This window comes from Octopus bimaculoides, chromosome Z (genome assembly GCF_046866305.1).
Source record: "Octopus bimaculoides isolate indiv1 chromosome Z, ASM4686630v1, whole genome shotgun sequence".
NCBI classification, from domain to species: domain Eukaryota; kingdom Metazoa; phylum Mollusca; class Cephalopoda; order Octopoda; family Octopodidae; genus Octopus; species Octopus bimaculoides.
In genome coordinates this window covers 53224485-53245014 of record NC_142944.1, presented here as the reverse complement: position 1 = coordinate 53245014, position 20530 = coordinate 53224485, and the positions used below count along the sequence as shown (strand labels likewise).

Sequence of the window (20530 nt, the reverse complement as noted above, 5' to 3'; positions counted from 1 at the left end):
TCCTCTGAGATCCAACTACACTCTAGCTGAAAAATATAGAATACCTCATAGGTAATATAAACATCCTAAATTCAATGGCGGCGTTAATGAAGATGTTACGCATTAATTTGATGTGTTAAACTTATCTTTATTAATGCATACTGAATTATACATAGATGTATACAAGATTTACACAGAGAAAAGAGTTAGAATTTGTGATCCACCCGCGGACCTTTTTCTCTGGAATTTTTTGTCCACCGCTCTAAAAAGTTTCCCCACCCTTGCTTTAGAGAATATGCTACAGTAGGCTATAGACGACTACTGATGGAAACAAAAATGAGATGAGTGATATCTAGAAGTATTAAATCAAGGACGCTCCAGTATTGACCATCCGTTTTATTGTTTCTTTGGGGAGGGGATCTTTTTTTATATATATTTAAGACAACATTGTCTTGTGTATTCTTTTTGAGTAACACTGAAAGAGAGAGAGAGCGGCGAGATTTGAGGGAAATTTGGCAGCTCTTACTTGTAGTTCGAAAGACCATGTAAATTCAGCGGGCTCTCTCGTTGTTAAGCATTCGTTCTTTAGGTTCATTAGTGCTTTTACTTTGGTTTAGCTAGCATGGACAAGGTCATACTGGAGGCCTACATTTTAATTTTAAAACTACCTATGACATGTATGTCGTCTTGTATGCTTGTAAATTTCCACTTAGCTACTTGGCAATTAGTCTTTAAGTGTTGTTAATTACTTCGATGCAGTCCATCTTAAATTTGAACATATATCTATAAAGCGATGTCTCAGCATGGCTGCAGTCCAATAACTAAACCAGTGAAAGGATATGGAGAGGAAGAGCATTAATATAATTACAGTAATTCAAAATATCATAGCTGTTCCATACTAAAATAGATTGTCTGTAAATACAAAAACACAAGTACAGACAAGAAAACTTTGTGGACTATCACTAACAGTTCCATTCTGCAGTCGTCCTCTATTTCACGTATGTTTTTGGCAGAATAGTGGCTGTCATTCGTTAGTGACAAGCTGTAAGTTGTCCAGTCAAGTCATCTTTAATCTAACTGTCCATTCCATATCTCAATTAGCGACTTTCGTAGTGGCCACAGTACAATAAGTGTTCTCTTCCTGTACTTTTACAATCAGTCACAAATCTATTACGTCCCACTTGCAATCCAGTTAACATTCATGCGATATCAACAAACTAAATGTCACGCCATCTCGTTCCTCACTCCCTCCTTCCCTCTCACCGCCACCGCTGCCGACGCCATTGATGCCACCACCACCACCATTACTAATATCACTTTCTCTTCAGATCTGGTTTCTTTGTTTAAAGTTCCTCATTAAGGTCTCTTCTTAAGTCAGTAAACAACTTACCTATAAAGGCAAATTCACCAATATCGAGTCAACACAGGCACCAACAAATAAGCGTTTATTTAGCTTGAAACATCTGCCAAATCTCTTTTAAATTACAAAATATTGTCTCAGATAAGAAGAGTTAAACAATGGATAATGAATTTAGTTACTCCCAGAAATCACACATTCGTAAAACAAGCACAAAGGCACACACACACACACACACACACACACACACACACACACACACACACACACACACACACACACACACACACACACACACACACACACAAACAACCTTATTTCTATACATGGATATACATAACATACTTGAGAGCGTCCACATCTTTGGTATGGTCTATCTTTCATCTGATTGTAGGTGTGTGCGTGCGTGTTTGTGTGTGTGTGTGTGTGTGAATGTGTGTGCACGTGTGCGTACAGGTGTGAGTGAGTGTGTGTGTGTGTGTATGTGCATACATGTATATATATATATATATATATATATATGAATGAAAAGTCAGGTACCTGCTTTGAATCACAAGTATCTGCTCGTTCAGGGCTAATTTAGTACTAAACTAGAACAAGAATGAAAATAGCAACAACAATTAACCAATATTGATCCAGGTCTAACATTCATATTTACATCCTCAAAAGTAGGACACATCGTTTTCAGTTCTGTTTTTTTTTTTTTTCTTTTTTCATCGTTTTCCAGTTACACAAATAATTGACATTTTCTTCTTCCTCTGCTGCAAGTTCCTGTTATGATTTCATAGTACCAACGAACGAGCTTGGCGTCAGAATTGGCACAACTGACTTACAAACATTTTAGTTCTGAAGTCAAATCGTCACCAATTGGTTGACTTTCCATATCATAATTTTTACCTTTGCATTACATACTATCTACACAAAGGGCTTCAAAGACTCTTCTGCAGCAAATGTAGATGGGATAGATTACCAAAAATGCAACACATTAAACCATGCTATTACACAATTGCAGTGAAGTAACAGATGACCTCCCTACTAACTGGAACGACCTCACAATTTTTATTTCACTTGAATCTATTCCACGTTTTTAATTTGCGATAGTCAGTTGCCAATTTATCTTTCCTACAATGTAGGGAGATTTTATAACTTCATCATTAAGCTAATTAACGAATTATGTATATTTGTTGATTTTTTCTCCATTTTTCTTTTTTTTATTTTCTAATCTTAAATCGTAAATATTAATGGGAAATGCATGAAGATCAGAAAACTCTGTCTAAATTTTTTTATAAATCTACCCATAACGTTTTAAAGATGTAATACCACTTCCACCTAGACAAGGAGTAACTTCCACCTTGCACGAGCTTTGTCTATTCCTCTCACACCGCAGGCGTTCAAAGCGTAGCTATTTTCTTAAGTTGAATGTCTAAATATAACATTCTTTTTCACCAGACAATAAATAACAGCATGATTTTAGGAGAAGAAATAAATGGGATACTATGACTGCTGCTCTGACAACAGTAGTGGGTGACATGTCTGAAGTGAATTGGCTTCAACTGAATCATATTGATCATATTGATGTTGTTATTGCTGCTGTTTAGTTTTAGCCTATCCTTAATTGAGCAAAGATATTCCTCTTATTACCGTCCCGTATTTTTCCTAAACATATCAAAAACCACATTGTTTAATGTTCCTTTGGGGTGGTATTAATTTTAAGAAGATTTGACTATTAGTTCTAGCAGGGTAAGTGACCACATAGATGTTCACACATTGGGTCTTATTGATTTTCTCCATTGACACAGACCTATGGGGTAGACGTACAATTAATTCTAGCGATTTCTGTGACTGGTGATTATTTTATCAAAACTCAAGAAATGAAAGGCAAAGTTACATCAAAGTTTAAAAATCTTTCATCAGACTTCCAAAGCCAAAGGACACAACACCGCTTTTATCTCTCTATCCGCCCCTCTCTCCCTCCCTCTCTCTCTCTCTCTCTCTCTCTCTCTCTCTCTCTCTCTCTCTTTCTCTCTCTCTCTCTCTTCATGATAGTGTCCGACGTATCAGGAAAAATCTTCGCTTAACAGTTCCAGCAACTTAAACATGCTGATAGTTTACCTATAAAATATATTTGCTGATGAAACCCTCCACGGGCTTCTGTTTATGTCTACTTGTTAATCTAGAGATATTCGAGTTCAAAATACCCCCAAAATATTTAGAACGGTACTAAAATGTTATTGTCGATCAAGCTTATAACAATTATTGTTTTCTAGAATACTTCTTTATTTATTTAACAGAGAGCCAATCAATAAGTGCCATCTCTGCAGTGAGACTTTCGACTGGAGATCTGATTTGGTACGACATCAGGTGAGCATTTTAATTCCTTTTTCTTAGAATGATATAAATTTGTTTTTACAACTAGGTCTAAGTCTCTTTTATTAAAACGTAAGACATTCTATCTAAGGTGTTTCATAATGCTTTCGGTTCTAAAGATCGGTCACTTTTTGTAATAAGTTCTGAGTATGTAATTTTGAATCTAGCTTCTCTTATTTTTCAAATCTTCACTTGCATTTACTGTTTATTCTCGTTGAATAGTTCTCAGTCTTTGAAAATCTTTTTATAATTCTAAGTACTGTGTGCTAAGTACGAATATTTCAACGAAAAACAGAACTCAGTACATTATGATATTATGTGCGTGTGTATGTATATTTATATAAGTATATATATATATATATATATATATACGAGAGTAAGTCAAGAATTAACCGCACATTCCCCATAATATTTCTTTATTATTGTCGCACTGCCTTCTGTGAATGCATACTTATAGTTGGTAGTATTGTAGTCATGTGATCGAAGTTTGAGCCTGATTGCGGCATTTTTTTCTTTCTGGCTTTACAGTGTAAGCATGACCACTCCTTTAGCAATGTGCACCACAGAAGAACAAAGAGAAGTGATTCGAGAGATGGTAATGGTGAATCGGTTGACCATTACCTTTTCTCGAGCTTGCTGAATCTTTTCGTCAGTGGTGGAGCTTGACAGGTGCTCTGCACCCCTCTTCGTGCATCATTCTTGTCTGGCCACTTTTAAACATCTCAGTCCACTCATACTCATTTTTGTGTGGTAGTGCACTGTCCCCGTATTGTGCTAAAAGCCTCCGATGAATTTCAACACCTGACATACCTCTCGACCAGAGTAATCAGATCACTGCTCTTTGTTCTTCTTTGGTGCACTTTGTTAGTGGAGCAATAATATTTTTTATATCATATACGTATATATATATATATATATATATATATATATATATATATATATATATATATATATATATATATATATATATATACACACACAGTAAGATAATATAATAATATATTAATATATTAAAATATATTAAACACATTGCAATATAGGTGGTCATAGCAATTGAAACCAAAATGGCAAAATTAATAAATATAGGTGCAAAATAGCACTTGCAATTGCTAGAAATGAGAGCTAAAATTTAACTCAGCCACACAAAAACACTAACCTCATTAAATATTCGCGACTGCAAGCAGCGAGCCACATCTTTCTTTGGCGAGATAAGCTCCCTGAATGAAGTAGTTTGATAAAACCTTGTGTGTGTGTATGTGTGTGTGTGTGTGTGTGTGTGTGTGTGTGTGTGTGTGTGTGTGTGTGTGTGTTGGTACGTATATATATATATATATATATATATATATGTGTGTGTGTGTGTGTATATATATATATATATATATATAAATATACACACTGACACACATATATGTATGTGTGTATAATGGACTGTATATATGCAATGTGAGTATGTTTAATGCATTGTTCTGTTTCACCTGTTTTTTTAGGCTCTCATTCATAGCCAGCAGTTTGCCATTCAACTGGAATGTACAACCAACAGCAACAGCAACAGCAACAACATCAGGAGACCAGCGAAAAATACTTCAAACATGACAATGTCTCCAACTTCACGTTCCCCTTCCTCATCAGCATCCCCTCCTTCTCAACTATTGTCAATAGTACCCTGTCAACAGTCACCCACAACCACAATGACTACAACAACACCAACAGCAACGACACCGACACCAGTATCCATCGCCACTACATCTCCCTCACCACCACTGTCGTCGCCGCCGTCGTCCTTATCCCCTTCTTCTTCAGCACCATCTCCGTCATCTTCGTCACCGCCACCTTCACTAACTTCATCATCGCCGTTATCGGCGCAGTCGACGATGACGACACGGACGGCGATGACATCGACGACAAGAGCAGCATCACCATCAGCCAACACAACACCCGAAATGACAATGTTTCACAACAGCAACAGCAACAACAACAACAACAGCAGCAGCAGCAGCAGCAGCAGCAGCAGCGGTGGCGGTGGCGGCAGCCACCAAAGCAACAGATTCAAAGTTAGTTCAGCCAATACCAAAGACGAATTCCTTAGGAAATATTCTCCCGTTGACAGCAAAATGTTATTTGGTGCTAACACTAGCAACACCAATAGCAACGGCGAAGATGCTAATGGAAATGACAGCAACGATGCTAATGACGATGTCACTAATAATACTAATAGTAAAAATAACGATAGGAGTAATAACAGTGATAATGTCGATCCTCCGTCGATTGTTAGCAACCGAATGCTATTTCCCGATAGTGTAAATAGCAACAGCGATAGCGATGGAGGTGGTGGGGATGGCGAAGGAGGAGAAGGAGAAAATGTAGACGGAGGAGGCAACAGTAACAGTATTAGTGCAGGTTCACCACCAAACACCGTTAGCAACACCGAGAGTAAAGTGACGATTGGTAGTAACTGCAGTAACAGCAGTAGTAATAGCAATTGCAGTAATAGTAACTCTGGTAGAAATAGCAATGGTGACGGTAGCAATGCCAGTGCTGCCATCTCCACCGCCAACAGCAGCAGTAGCAACAAGAAGAACAACAACAGCAGTAGCAGCAGCAGCAGCAGCAATAGCAACAAGAATACTGCCATTAACACTATCAGTGCGGCGAACGCTGCATTGAACCTTGGCAACAGGTTCCCTTGCGAAAACTGCGATAAGGTTTTCACTGACCCCAGTAACCTGCAGCGTCACATCCGTTCGCAGCATGTAGGTGCCAGGTCTCACGCGTGTCCCGAGTGCGGAAAGACGTTCGCAACATCGAGCGGTTTGAAGCAACACCAGCACATTCACAGCAGCGTGAAACCATTCCGTTGCGAAGTCTGCCTAAAGGCGTATACACAGTTTTCCAATTTATGCAGACACAAGCGGATGCATGCTGATTGCAGACAACAGATCAAATGCAAAGACTGCCAACAGGTAATTTTAATTCCTACACCGCAACATTTTCCTTCCTTAGTTTTTAATTACTATTTATTTACGGGGCTTTTCTTATCTTTTTTTTTTCAGAAAGAAGCTGTGCATGTCACAATAACTCACTCGAGACTTCAATAGTGGCAATACGGTTTCGAAGACAATATATGCATAAACACACATACAAAAGCATTCGTGGAATTCACAGATTCTTCAGATTTAACGCATGCACGCACATGCGTGCACTACATTCGCACACACACATACACTCATACGTAGACACAAGTTGACACACATCTGTATATATACAGTTATATATATGTATATATATATGTGTGTGTGTGTGTATGTGTTTAAAAACATACTTACATACATACGTATGCAGTCATTCGTGCATGCATATAAATATAGATATGTATGTAGGTAAGTGTACTTATAATAAGAAAAGTGTGCACGTGTATTTCGTTGCAGTAAATCAGTATAACATTATTGAAATTATCGGAAAACATGCACTTTCCGGACAAAGTCCCTTGCGATACTTGCTCTGGACAACAAATTGGCATCTAATACTGGGAAGTATATGTGTGCGCGTGACAATTTCACCTAAACTTGGTTTCGCATATATCCAAAATTATTGTTAATTAAGATTCAATTCAGCTTATTATGAACTTGAATTGCTTGATAATTACTTGTTTCAATCTTCCAATTAGTATCTCATTATTGACTCTGAAGCAGTGTAGTGTAATTTTAAAGAAATATAAAATGGCAAACAAGAATTAATTATAGAAAAGCTAAAATCCTACGAGGTACACTTCTTATTTGGGAAGCGATGAAAAGAATTACAACTCACTGGACACAATTCAAGCAGCATGCACAATGTGTGTGTGTGTGTGTGTGTGTGTGTGTGTGGTGTTTGTGTGTGTGTGTGTGTGTGTGTGTGTGTGTGTTTGCATGTGTGTATCTATATGTAAATATATATTTAATATACACATACATTGATTTATACATACCCATAAACAGATATACGTGTATATGTATATATATGTATATACATGTGTGTATATATAGATATATATGTATGTATACGTATATATATATATATATATATATATATATATATATATATATATATATATATATATATATATATATATATATATATATATATATATATATATATCCATGTGCATTGTGGAAAATCCCCCTCATTGATCTTTTCTCTATCTGCATGCCTTGTTGCAGTTGGATGCTCTACAATTGGCACGTGGTTGCAAAAGCTATTATCAGAAACGATTTGATTGGCAGTTCCTGTCTTTTGCCTTCTTTATTTTTTTTCTTTATTTGTTAATATTTTTCTTCATTCTTTCTAGTTTTGTTTTGCATTGTTTTTGTCTAAGGTGTTTTTGTTTTGTTACTTTATTTTTAGCACATCATATACCTACTTAACTTTGAACTTCCTTCCAAGGAGTTAATACCTTCATCTAAGCCATTGGATACTTCACTGCGCATACTCTTCTTTGACTATCCCGTTTTGTTATGTTGTTTTTTTTAATGTATATTCTATTCTGCTCATCAAATCAGATATGTTTTTTTTTCTTACAATCTTTACCTAAGTTTATAGCTTCATTAGCACTGTTGATAGCTATCTATCTATCTATCTATCTATCTATCTATCTATCTATCTATCTATCTATCTATCTATCTATCTATCTATCTATCTGTCTGTCTGTCTGTCTGTCTGTCTGTCTGTCTATCTATCTATCTATCTATCTATCTATCTATCTATCTATCTATCTATCTATTTATATATATATATATAATCATGTGTGTGTATGTATGTATGTGTGTATGTATGTATGGATGCATGTATGTATGTGTGTGTGTATGCATGTATAAACATACACATACACGTAATCTTCCGGAGATTTATTCATATTTTTGATATTACACTAAATATAAGGAATTTTCTCTTTAAATTTCCTTCACATTCACACCTATTTGTTGGATGTGTAATTCCTGGTTACATCTACCATTCCATACACAACGCATCCATTTGTAGCAATTCTACCTAAGATAACAGTAGGTTGTAAATAGAAACAGCTGTAAATGTTCTCAGCTGAAAGAGAGACTCAGATATTAGAGCTGTATTCGATCGATCCTTCTCTCTGTTTACTTTCTCTCTGATATTCTATTTCGTAAAAGTTAACTTAAGACCAATATTCAAATTGAATTAGATCTACCCCAGAGACCGACTTAAGAATAAGTTTATAATATATATGATTCAAGTTTATTAGATCTTTCGTTTTCCAAAACCTAACTTAAGAGAAATGTCTAGCATATGTTTATGTGAAGGTTACTGTTGAGCTGAAGCAACCTAGCACCATGTACGCGATAATGATCTGACTTAACTTATCCATTTCTTTTATTTCTTTCCAGGTTTTTTCAACTGTAACGTCTCTCGGAAAACACAAGAGATTCTGCGATGGGGCCTTTCGCTCAAGTAGTGCTGCTGCGGCAGCTGCAGCTGCAGTCGCAGCTGATCACCATCTGCGCATGCGTCTCTGCTACACTCCCGACAAGCTTGTCCCGGCTGGACTAGGAGCCTTACAGCAAAATACTCCACTGACCACTGCTGCAGCCGCAGCGGCTGTTTCAGCTTATATGTACGGACAACCTCGACTTTCTTACTTTCGTCCTTTAATCACGCAACCTCGGTTTGGATCTATTCTTCCTCAGCCATTAGCCGCTGCAATGGCGACATCTAGTTTGGCTGGAACCTCAACAACAAATCATAGTGGCATCAATTCCTGTTCTCTTCCTTTGTCTAATTCTGCTTTGGACACTGACTGCTTTCGATCTCCGGCGGCAGCCATCCCCCCAACCCCTGCACCAGCACATGCTCATCAACATATACCTCTTCCACCAATGCATCCCGCCACATCCATTGTTTCGCATGCACCTCTGTCGTTATCCTTACCAAAACCACAACAGACTCAACATCAACGACTGCAGAGCGAATCAGAAGTAAGTGGTCTCAACTTGCATTCTCCCGATTTTATGACTGGTTATAATTTGACAACATCTGCGGCTAATCTCAGCAATATGAACAGCAGCAGCAACAACAATAATATTAATGATAACAAAGCTAACTCAGATATCAGTCATATTGACAGACACTCAAGTGGCATGTTGATAAAGGATCAGCTAGATTACGAAAGTCGAAGTCAGAAGAAGCGGAAATGGAGAAAACGGAATAGAAAAATAAGACATAAGCGACCTGACGAATGGCTGGATTCTGGGCATAATAATTTGATAGAAAAATCTGATATTGACCTTTGGCAGGAAGAACAAGGGTTGAACCTAGAAGATGACGATGACAATGTGGACAGTTGTTATAAAAGAGACATCTATAAATGGCGTCGAATTGATGTCGAGACCCAGAATAAAATGTGGCCTGAAAATCAAGAGTTTGATGAGAAAAAACATATTGACTGGAAATTGGAGAGATATGATGAGGTAGATGAGGAAAGAGACGAAAGAAAGAGCGGAAGAGAGAAACTGGAAAATGACGATGAATTGGACCCAATGGAGAATGAAGACACAGAAAACATTGGCCACGATGTAATGGATAGCAAACGATGGTCTTTTGATAATGTTTTTAATGCTGCAGACGATAAAGAGAACGAACAAAGCGAAGTGTCATATGACAGAGATGCCGTGCTAATGCTTCAGCATCAGAAAAAGTATACGGCGGGCGATAACAACAATAACACAATAGACGATAACAACAGTAATAGACTGAAAAACAAAGACAGTAACGGCAAGAACATTAATGAGGAAGATTTAAGAACGTTCAGTTCAGAAAATTCGCGTTTAAAATCTGGAACTGTCATTGAAAATGAACTTGGTCAAGTTAAAGATAAACATGATGTACATCTAACACGGATGTCTGTCGAAACTCCGCTCAGCGGTGGTAATAATAACAACAATAGAAGCAACATCATCAACAACAATAACAACACCAACGACAACAACAGAAGCAGTACTTTAAATTCTACCGGATGTAAAAGTCCTGCCGCTGTGTCATCCTTTTCTTGCTCTTCGCCGTCGTCTGCTTCATCCAATTATTCAGGAACGACTTCTGGTGGTGACGACAACGATGACGAAGCAAATCTAGATAACAACGTTCTTCGTAAGAGGACAGACGACAATGAAAATTCAGAAACAAGAAAGAAGAAGAAAGAAAGGAAAGCAAGAAAGAGACAGAGAATGGGAATAGAAAAACACGAGGAAAGAACAGAAGTTGTAGTCGTTGGAGAAAATGAAGACGAAATTGAAGATGGAGATAACAGTGAAGAAGATACTGGCGCAGAAGAATTTAAAAAGGAAGAAAGAAATTGCCCGAAAAATTCTAACTCTGATTCTACAATGTTACCAGAAAAAGATGACAGCAGACGACAACTGAGAAATGACTACGTAGATGCCAAAGATCTCAGTATGACCGGACCTACATCGAGACGAAAGCGAGGTCGCCATAGTAGCTACGGTAACAATAATTTTAATAACAGCAACATAAGTAATCTTCCTTATTACCAATATCGAAACCAACCCCAGTTTGGAAATGCTTTCACAGCAACTGCATTAGCAGAGGCAGCCATGTTCTTAGACGGTGCCCTGAACCTCCGCACGAGAAACTCTGATGACCTACAAAGCCATCAACTGTCTAAGAAGAAAAGGAATCCAGATAATGATAATAATAACGATGATACTAGAAATGAAAATGACAACAACTTATTAGAAGCTGTTTTCAATCCATCTTCACTACCAAGTCTTGTATCGATGGCTAAGCGTGGATTAATAGCTTCTAGTGTCGGAAGTGGAAGTCATAAGAGCCGGAAACGACATCTGCAACCAGGAGTGAACAAGAACTCAAACAACAGTGATAATGACATTTCTAATCTACGACAGCAGAAACATCAGCGATACTTACAAGAGCATCAGCAGCAAATCTATGGCTTTTTAAAACAGGAAACAGAAAACCCTGACTCATTTCCATTCCAGAATTCTCCTACTAAACACCAACAATTTGATCATCAACAAGAATCAGAACATCAAATAGCACCATTTGATTTGTCTAAATCTAGCATAGAACAGCGACAACAACAACAAAGACTGCAGTCACAGCAACGCCGTGTAAGATTTAAATCCAGATTGAAAACAAATTTTCAGTCAGGGTTAACTGCTAGCGAACGTGTAGCAGCAGCAATGTCTGCTTATATTGCTGAAGATGGAAAGCATGATGATGATGAAGAAGAAGAATTTGAAGAAGACATGTTCGACGAAGATAGTTTTGAGTATGGAAACTTACATGATGTTGACGAAATTAAGAGTCGCAACATGGAAGAAAATCGACAGTTTGGACTGCTTCTTAATGACAAACATTTCATCAACAGAGACTACAATTATTGTTATCGAGACTTTTATAACAATCACTATTACAATGACAGTATAAGAGAGGAAGATGAAGAAGAAGAAGAAGATAAGGTTGAAGAAAGAAAAAATAACGAACGACGTGGGAAGCTGAAGGATAATTCTATCGGCAGTAATTTCCATGAAACCCATAATAATCTGGATGTGAAAGATGAAATAAAAAGCATATTAGATGCCCCGCTTGATTTATCTACAAATTCGAAACATACAGTGGATAATATCTTAAACAAAAACACCGACGAGGCATTCATTGCTAATTGTTACCCATCCCGAAAAACTCATGTATATGGATCAGGTCTTATAGCATCATCTAAACTGACGAAAAGCGGGGAGAAGGGAGGCGGTAATGAAGGCTCAGAATTAGATTCCAAAACCATGACTGCTGCACTTAAACTATCAGAGTCTGGATCTGAGCTGCACTATGCCTACCCTTTTGCAGGATCCTATATGTTAGATCCCTATTACTCTACGATAGACAAAGAAAAATACACATCGTCAATGATGGCAACCTTAAATAGATATCATGCCCATTCATCATATCCTACGCTACCCCACCACTTACAACATCCCAGTTTTCCCAATCATCTTACATCATCTTCCACAACTCATCCTTACCAACATCCCCTCGTTTCATACAGTGGATTTCTAGATTCTCCTATGGACAATAGCCTTTCTTATACAGATAACAACAGTGATATGATCCGAGGAGGTGGTAAAAGTGGATCAAATGCCCAGAGTGGCAACAACATCAATAATAATGACAATAACAACACTGCCACTTCAAATGCAAACAATAGTAGTTCACAAACACTAGGAGGAGGCATTCCGTGTTCAGCGTCAGGATTGAGCAATTTCGGATATAATACAAACAGTGCTCAGACAACTGCTTCAACTTTAGCTGCAGTTGCAGCAGCAGCTGCTGGAAACGGCCAGGGCCCTGGTTCGTGTACAGGAATGGGTATGGGTAATTTCAGGTACCCACCTCCTCCTGGAGGGCATGGCCTTTTATCTGCTGCTGCTGCCGCCGCAGTTGCAGCAGCGGTAGCAGCAGCAGCCGCAGCTAATCGGCCTGGTGGCGGTGCTGGCACTGGGGTCGGAAGTGGAACACATCACCTCATGGCTGCTGCAGCAGCAGCATCAGGTGCAGGAGCTGCTCTGACTGGCGTCGGTGCCGGAAGTGGTTCTGCCAGTAGTGGCAGCATGACATTCCATAGCAGCAAGTTTAAGGAGAGGTATTCTTGTAAATACTGTGGCAAAATATTCCCCAGGTCGGCAAACTTAACCAGGCACTTACGTACACACACTGGAGAACAACCATACAAATGTAAATTCTGTGAACGCTCTTTTAGCATTTCCTCCAATTTACAACGACATGTTCGAAATATTCATAATAGGGAACGTCCTTTCCGGTGCACATTGTGCGGCAAAAGTTTTGGTCAGCAAACAAATTTAGACCGACACGTTAAAAAACATGAAATACAAGGACCAAACGTGACAGACTCACCTATTCATGGTAATAATAACGGCGATATTAGCTTCAGTGAAGAGGTGAATTTATCTAAGAGTTCAAATAATGACGACATATTAACGAACCGATTAAGTTTTGATGAAGACTTTAGTATTAAGAAAGATACTAACGAAAATGACCTCAGAATTAGACGAGATTCAAACAATGATAACCGGTTGTCAAGGAAGAGCATTATTAGTGATAATTTTATCAACAGAAAAAATACAAGTCATGGCAGCTTTAAGGAAGAGTTGTTGAGCAAAACAGGAATAGACATAGGGAAAAACTACAGTAACAACAACTATGTTATTTCAAGACTAGCCAGCAGCAAGAACAGTGATATTAAACCCAAACCATTAGGTGACAATACATTTAATGATCAAAAAGGTGATATTTTTATTGCAGGAAACTATAGCACAAACAAAAGCGATATAAACTATTTAGATAGAAATATGGCTAGATATCTTGACAGTAACCATTGTATCGATCTTGTTGTTAACAAAAATTCTTCAAGTAGCAAGGAGTTTTCCAGACGAAATATCGATGAAAATGATATTATAATACGAGACGATCCTTACACTATTAACAACGTTGCCAAAGCTGATTCTAAATTTTCTCCCAGGACATCTAATCAACCAGTTTCTGGTTTTGGTGAAAATCCACTCGACGAAAGATTCCACGGACAAAATAGAAGAAATTATATCGGTGACGTTGATAATCGTGATGAAGGTGAGAATAAGGAAGAAGTTGACATTGCCCAAAACGATGAAAAAGACATTAAATATAGTAAAGACAAGGATTGGGCGGATGATTATACCAACGAAACTGCTGAAAAAAGTTATGAATATGAAGGTAAAATGAAATCTTCGTTCTATACTGAAAATAACAAAAGTATTGCAAAACTTTGGAAAAACACAATCGACGAAGAAAACTGTGATTTTGATAGAAACACTATTAAGGAAGAAGATGACCTTAATGAAAACATATTAACAAAAAATATTAACGAACATGGCACAAACATTCCCAGTTTGTCTGCTATGAGTGATGGTAATTCAAAAACTTCTAATAAAACGAAAAAAAATAACCATGAAGTTACCGAAAACTTGTATGATTCCCCCGAAAAATCAAACGACAGGTTCCGAAATATCGAACCCGAAGGTGAAAATGATCTTTTTGAAAAAGGAAACATAAAGGTGATTGAAGGAGTCCATATTAAATCTGAGACAAACAACAGCAGTGAAGGTTCTGCTAAAGTTGCTAACGATGCTGAAATGAGCCATGAAAATACAATCAGAAACTTTACATTCAGTACCAGTGAGAAAAACCAAGACGAGGACGTCAATAAAAATGATGATGACAGCATAGTATCTGCAGAAAAATGGTCTAACGCTAGTCATGGAAGTAGTGGAGTCGGTGGTTCTTTTCCAAATACCACCATGAAACGTGACTTCAAATCTGCAACTACTTCTGTGACTGCTTCAATTTCTCCTACCCCGCTTTCTACAGTGAATAATAATAATAATAATAATAATAATAATAATAATAATAATAATAATAATAATAATAATAATAATAATAATAATAATAATAATAGTTGCAATTTTACTGCAGATCACGTTGCTGTTACCACAACTGCAGCACATACTGTTACTATTGTCAACGCTACGACTACGACTGCTACTAATCTTACTACGACCACTACTACTAGAATTAGCAGTAGTAATGGTGGAAGAAGCAAAAATAATCTTTTTATTGCTGACAACTTCATGAGCGGTTTTAGTGGCAATCAAAGCAGAGACAATGTTAAAGTTCCTAACAAAGCAGAAAGAATGAAAAGAAGAAATGTTAGTGATGATTATGAAGAAGAAAACGATGATGGTGAAGAAGATGAGGAAGAGGAAGAGGATGAAGAAGTCAATGAAGATGATGATGACGATGGAGATGATGACAATGAAGATGAAAATGACAAAGGTGATAGAAATGATGACAATGATGAAGATGATAATGATGACGATGATGTCGGTGGTGATAATGATGATGGCAGAGAAGAAAACGAAGACGACGATGACGATGATGATGATAGAGAAGGAAGGGACGTCGGTGAAAATGCAAATGAAGAGGACGATATGGAGGAGGACGATGAAGGAGAAGAGGAAGAAGACGCTGATGACGATTTGGGCGATGAAAACAACGCCTCTAACGAAGGTGATAACCAGATGGATAATAACCAAAATTGTCTCAGCTTCCCTCATCACACTCAGAGTAGAAACGCAGATAGTGACGAAACAAGCAACAACTATAAAAGGACGAACAGCTGCGGCAACAGTATCAGCAGAAGCATCAATATCAACAACACCAACAGCTTCAACAGCTGTAATGACCAATACAACAACAACAACAAGAATATTCCCTTGTTGGCATCAAACGAATGTGACAAGTACCAATTCTACGACTGTGATCGTACCGAGAAAAATAGCGACAACGGCTGTTACAGATATTTGAACTGTATTAACAGCTGCAAGGATAACAACAAAAACAACAGTAACGACTACAACAACATTAATAATTTTATCGCTAATATTATCAGCAATGGCCGGTTGAGTTCCGAATATTACATTTTTTTAAACATTTCAACGAAACCCAGCATTGCTGAAAGAGATTCAGACCCTACGGGAAACAACGATAATATTATTTATAATAATCATAATAATCATAATAATAATAATAATAATAATAATAATAATAATAATAATAATAATGACGATGATGATGATGAAACCAAAAATAAATATAACGTTGTTAATGACATTAAACGTAATACATTGTATGAAAACTCCCGACGTATTACTGATGACGCGAACTCTTTACTCAACATTGCAACGGCAAATTTTATCTCTAAATTATCTGTTTTTGCTCCTGAAGCAACCACTGACGAACTCGACGATGTTTCCAAATCGAAATTGAATTACTTACACAATAAGTGTCAACCGTTTGACACTGCAATCTCTATGTGTGGAATTCCATCTCCCTATGACAGGTGTCTAGTAAAAACCAACTATCGACATGTAGAATGTAGCTACTATACGACACCAGCTGCTTAAAATATCAGCGTTACCCTTTACTTGCGAGTTTATTGAATGAATGTTGAAGGGTTTTTTTTTAATCTATTTAAGTATGCAACAGCGGAATGGAAATAACATGCCCGATAACACATGCAAGCATGAGTAACGAATATAACGTACACACTTAAGAGCATGACGCTTATGTTTCGATAGTATATGAAATACAGGTATGAGTGTACCTGCATCTTCGTACGTTGATATATTTATATAACACAACAATTTGCATACATATATACATGTATGTATGTATATGTATATTCATATATGTATCTAAGGATACATATATACATAAATATATATATATATATATATATATATATATATATATATATATATATATATATATATATATATATATATATATATATATATATATATATATATATATAGACATACATATACATACAGACACACATACATAGATACAAACATATAAGACAAGACGCATGTGATATTGTGTTATGATTCTGGAAACATCAAAATTGAGTTAAATATTATTGTTTTATGTTTATTTTGACTAAATATTATTCCGGAAGACTTCAAAATAACTTTGACAGAGAGAAAAAACATTTCCTCTACCACAGAAAATATATATATAAAAAAAAAGAAATGACAAGACCAAATGCAAAAATGTATTGAATCAAAGAAAAAAAAAGGAAAGTTTTGGTGAAAAAGAACAGTTTTTTTTTTTCAATTAAAAAAGATATTTGTTACCAATATATGTGATCTCGGTGGGTAATTAACTGCATATAACTCGAGAATTCCAAACTGACCAACAGGTTGGCAGCAATATACCAATATTTTTGGTACAGCTATCAACTTATTCATACCCACTTCAATATGTTCTAATTATTTTTAGACTATATTTACATCTGACACATAAAAAGAAAAAAATAAAGTCATAAAATTTAAAAAAAAAAAAATTGATGTCACTTGAGCAGCTATTGTTTTATTCCTCTTTAAACTGGATTTATTTTTTTAAACAGAAAAAAATGACTCTTGTAAATTTTATTATTAATTTACACAAGAAATATCTTTCTTTCATTACAAAGCTCTTTCATGACATCAATGAAATTGGAATATTAAATAGATTTTAAAAAAGAGAAACGATTTTCCCCAAAGACGACGGGACTTTTGTGAATCAATGTCAAATAATGTAATTAACTCAAACAGCGTAAATACTATTTTCCCCCCTCTAGAATCAAGTCTCTACATGTTTCCATGAATGATATACTTTTACCAAAAATTATGTTTCAACGGTGGCCTGCAAAGGCTGATTTTGAACACTTTTAATCCTGCCTCATTTTTTTCCCACTATTTCCCAGAAACTTGCACACCGTCAATCTCCCTTTTGTTTCTTTTTTTTTTAATAATTTCATGCCAATTTAAGAAATTTACCCTATTTTAAAATAATTTATGGTTAAATAACACTGATATTTGTGTTATTTATATGTATAGAATTAGAACTTGAACAAACACATCTATTTCATTTTATTTATCCTCATTGTTGTAACAGTTTAAAATGTGCTCGACAAGTATTATGTATTTCTTTGGTGGGAGCTAGCCTGCCTAAGTCTTGTGCTTTTATTTCTTTTAAAGCTTTGCCATCAATAAAAACGGCACCACACACCACACTCACACACACAATTACAAAATTAAAAATATAATAATGATAATAATAATATTAATCTAAAACCAAGAGCTAACTACACCAGTCTAAGCAATCAATGTAGCTGATAAATGTATTGATTAAAACGGCTACACATTTGAATATATCAAAATTACTAACTCTTTATATTGGCAACCAGTCAAGTTACTAATTATTGTTTTAAATCGTTTTTTTTTTAATAAGGACGTTATTCCTTACGGACCAAATTCATGGCTTCTTCATTTATTAAATAGTGTATGAAAAAAATGAAACATAAAAGGTTGGAGAAATTACAAAATTTTCGATCTTTTAAATCAAAAAAAAAAATATATATATATAATTTGTAATATGAGATTTTATTCCAAACTTATAATTAATTCTTTGTTTGCACTGTCTGTTGGACATACATTTCTTCGAGAATTAAATCAGTTATTAGAAAAACTTGACTGGAAGAGTAAAATTGCATATAAACATGTTTGATACATGTTTGATAAACATAAAGCTTGGAAAAGACATGTTTTCTTTTTAAATTTTAAAGGAAAATTTATGTCACGTGGTTGCTCAAACCCTTTATTAAAATTTCAATGATGAAAATTGTTAAAAAGCACACTGAAATCTGATATGCCATGTCATGTTACACTCTTCACTTACCATTTTACAAAAGAAAAAAAATGTTTAAAAAAGCGCCTACTAGAATGCTATAAATGTTATCAAACTTAGATCTGTTTCTTAACAACCTGCCCCTTGTGGTTATTAAAAATTCCAAGCAAAAGGCAGGGCAACAGTGTCTGTTTATAAATAAATTCTTTAACCAATTCCAAAGAAAGAAGTTGAAGAAAGAAAGAACAAATATTATTGGTCTATGTGAATGGAACCACCATATTCCTACGAGAATCTTTTTGTATTTTTCAATTTTTCACTTCATGTATTATTTTTTGTTTTATGAAATGATAAAGCCAACGTTACTTGTCCACACACACACACACACACGCACAAATAGACAAAGAGACACACGCAAGTTATATATATATATATATATATATATATATATATATATATATATATATATATATATATATATATGATGCAGGTGTATGTATGTGTGTATGTGTGTGTGTGGGAGAGAAAGAGAGAGAGAGTAAGGCCACGTGTATGTGTGCGTGCGAGTGCCTCGAATATATGTTTGTGTTTGTGTGTACAGTTACAGTTATCTTGTTGGCTTCCCTAAAAGTGGTCCAATTTTTTGAAAGTTTAAATCTTTATTTTTATTGTTTGATATATTCAGGTCACAATTACTCTTTACTATGAAAAAAAAAAACGCAAAACAAACGAAAAAGAAAACTTAAAAACCTCAAAAATCTAAACGAAATGATGGATGACCTTTAGGCTAGTGAACTTTTTAAAATAAGATTGACGTTACACACACACACACACACACACACACACATATATATATATATATATATATATATATACATACACATACACACACACATATATATATAATATATACATACAATTAATTTTGTTGCTTTAAACACGTATCTATTAGACGAGAAACAACTATTGTTATGTATCATTCATATACATACTTTTGTATTGTTCAATGATAAATGTTATAATTGAAACTTTACGATATGGTTATGCCACAAATCATGTCAAAATGATTCAACTTGAAGAATGGTTATTTATTTCATTCTTTAAATTATGAATACACTATTTCACATTAATATTCTTTCTAATTAATATTTTTTTTTACAAAATTAAGAAATGCTAAGTAAGAAATGCAAAAAAGAATGCTATCTAGTGAAAAATTTCACAAATCAGTCTTATAATTAGTTATGAACATACTGAAGTATTTAATTTTCATTATTTTTGAACAGTATGAAAAAGCTAATAGAGAATGAAAACTGGTTTTATTTTATTAATGGCACTAAAAATTTATTTATACTCCCTTCCATTCCTATAATACGTCATTCCTAATATATAGTCATTCCTATAAAATAGCCATTCCTCTTATATTGTCAAAATATGTGACGAAAAGCCTAAACGGATGATGAGTAATTGCAGAACTGATCGAACCAAATATCATAAATTAATCATTTA

At 35.5% G+C, this 20530-nt stretch overlaps 1 protein-coding gene across 4 annotated transcripts in view; it reads left to right on the top strand.

Moving 5' to 3' along the window:
* Positions 1–16887, top strand: part of LOC106873115 (uncharacterized) — a 148500-nt gene extending 131613 nt beyond the window's left edge. For all 4 annotated transcript variants that reach the window (XM_089365299.1, XM_089365297.1, XM_089365298.1 and 1 more), the window contains 3 exons: positions 3628–3697; positions 5191–6663; positions 9094–16887. In XM_089365299.1, the coding sequence (XP_089221425.1) occupies positions 3628–3697; positions 5191–6663; positions 9094–16755 (9205 nt within the window). In that variant the 3' untranslated portion in view covers positions 16756–16887. The remainder of the gene's footprint in view (positions 1–3627; positions 3698–5190; positions 6664–9093) is intronic.
* The last annotated feature ends 3643 nt before the right edge of the window (positions 16888–20530 follow it).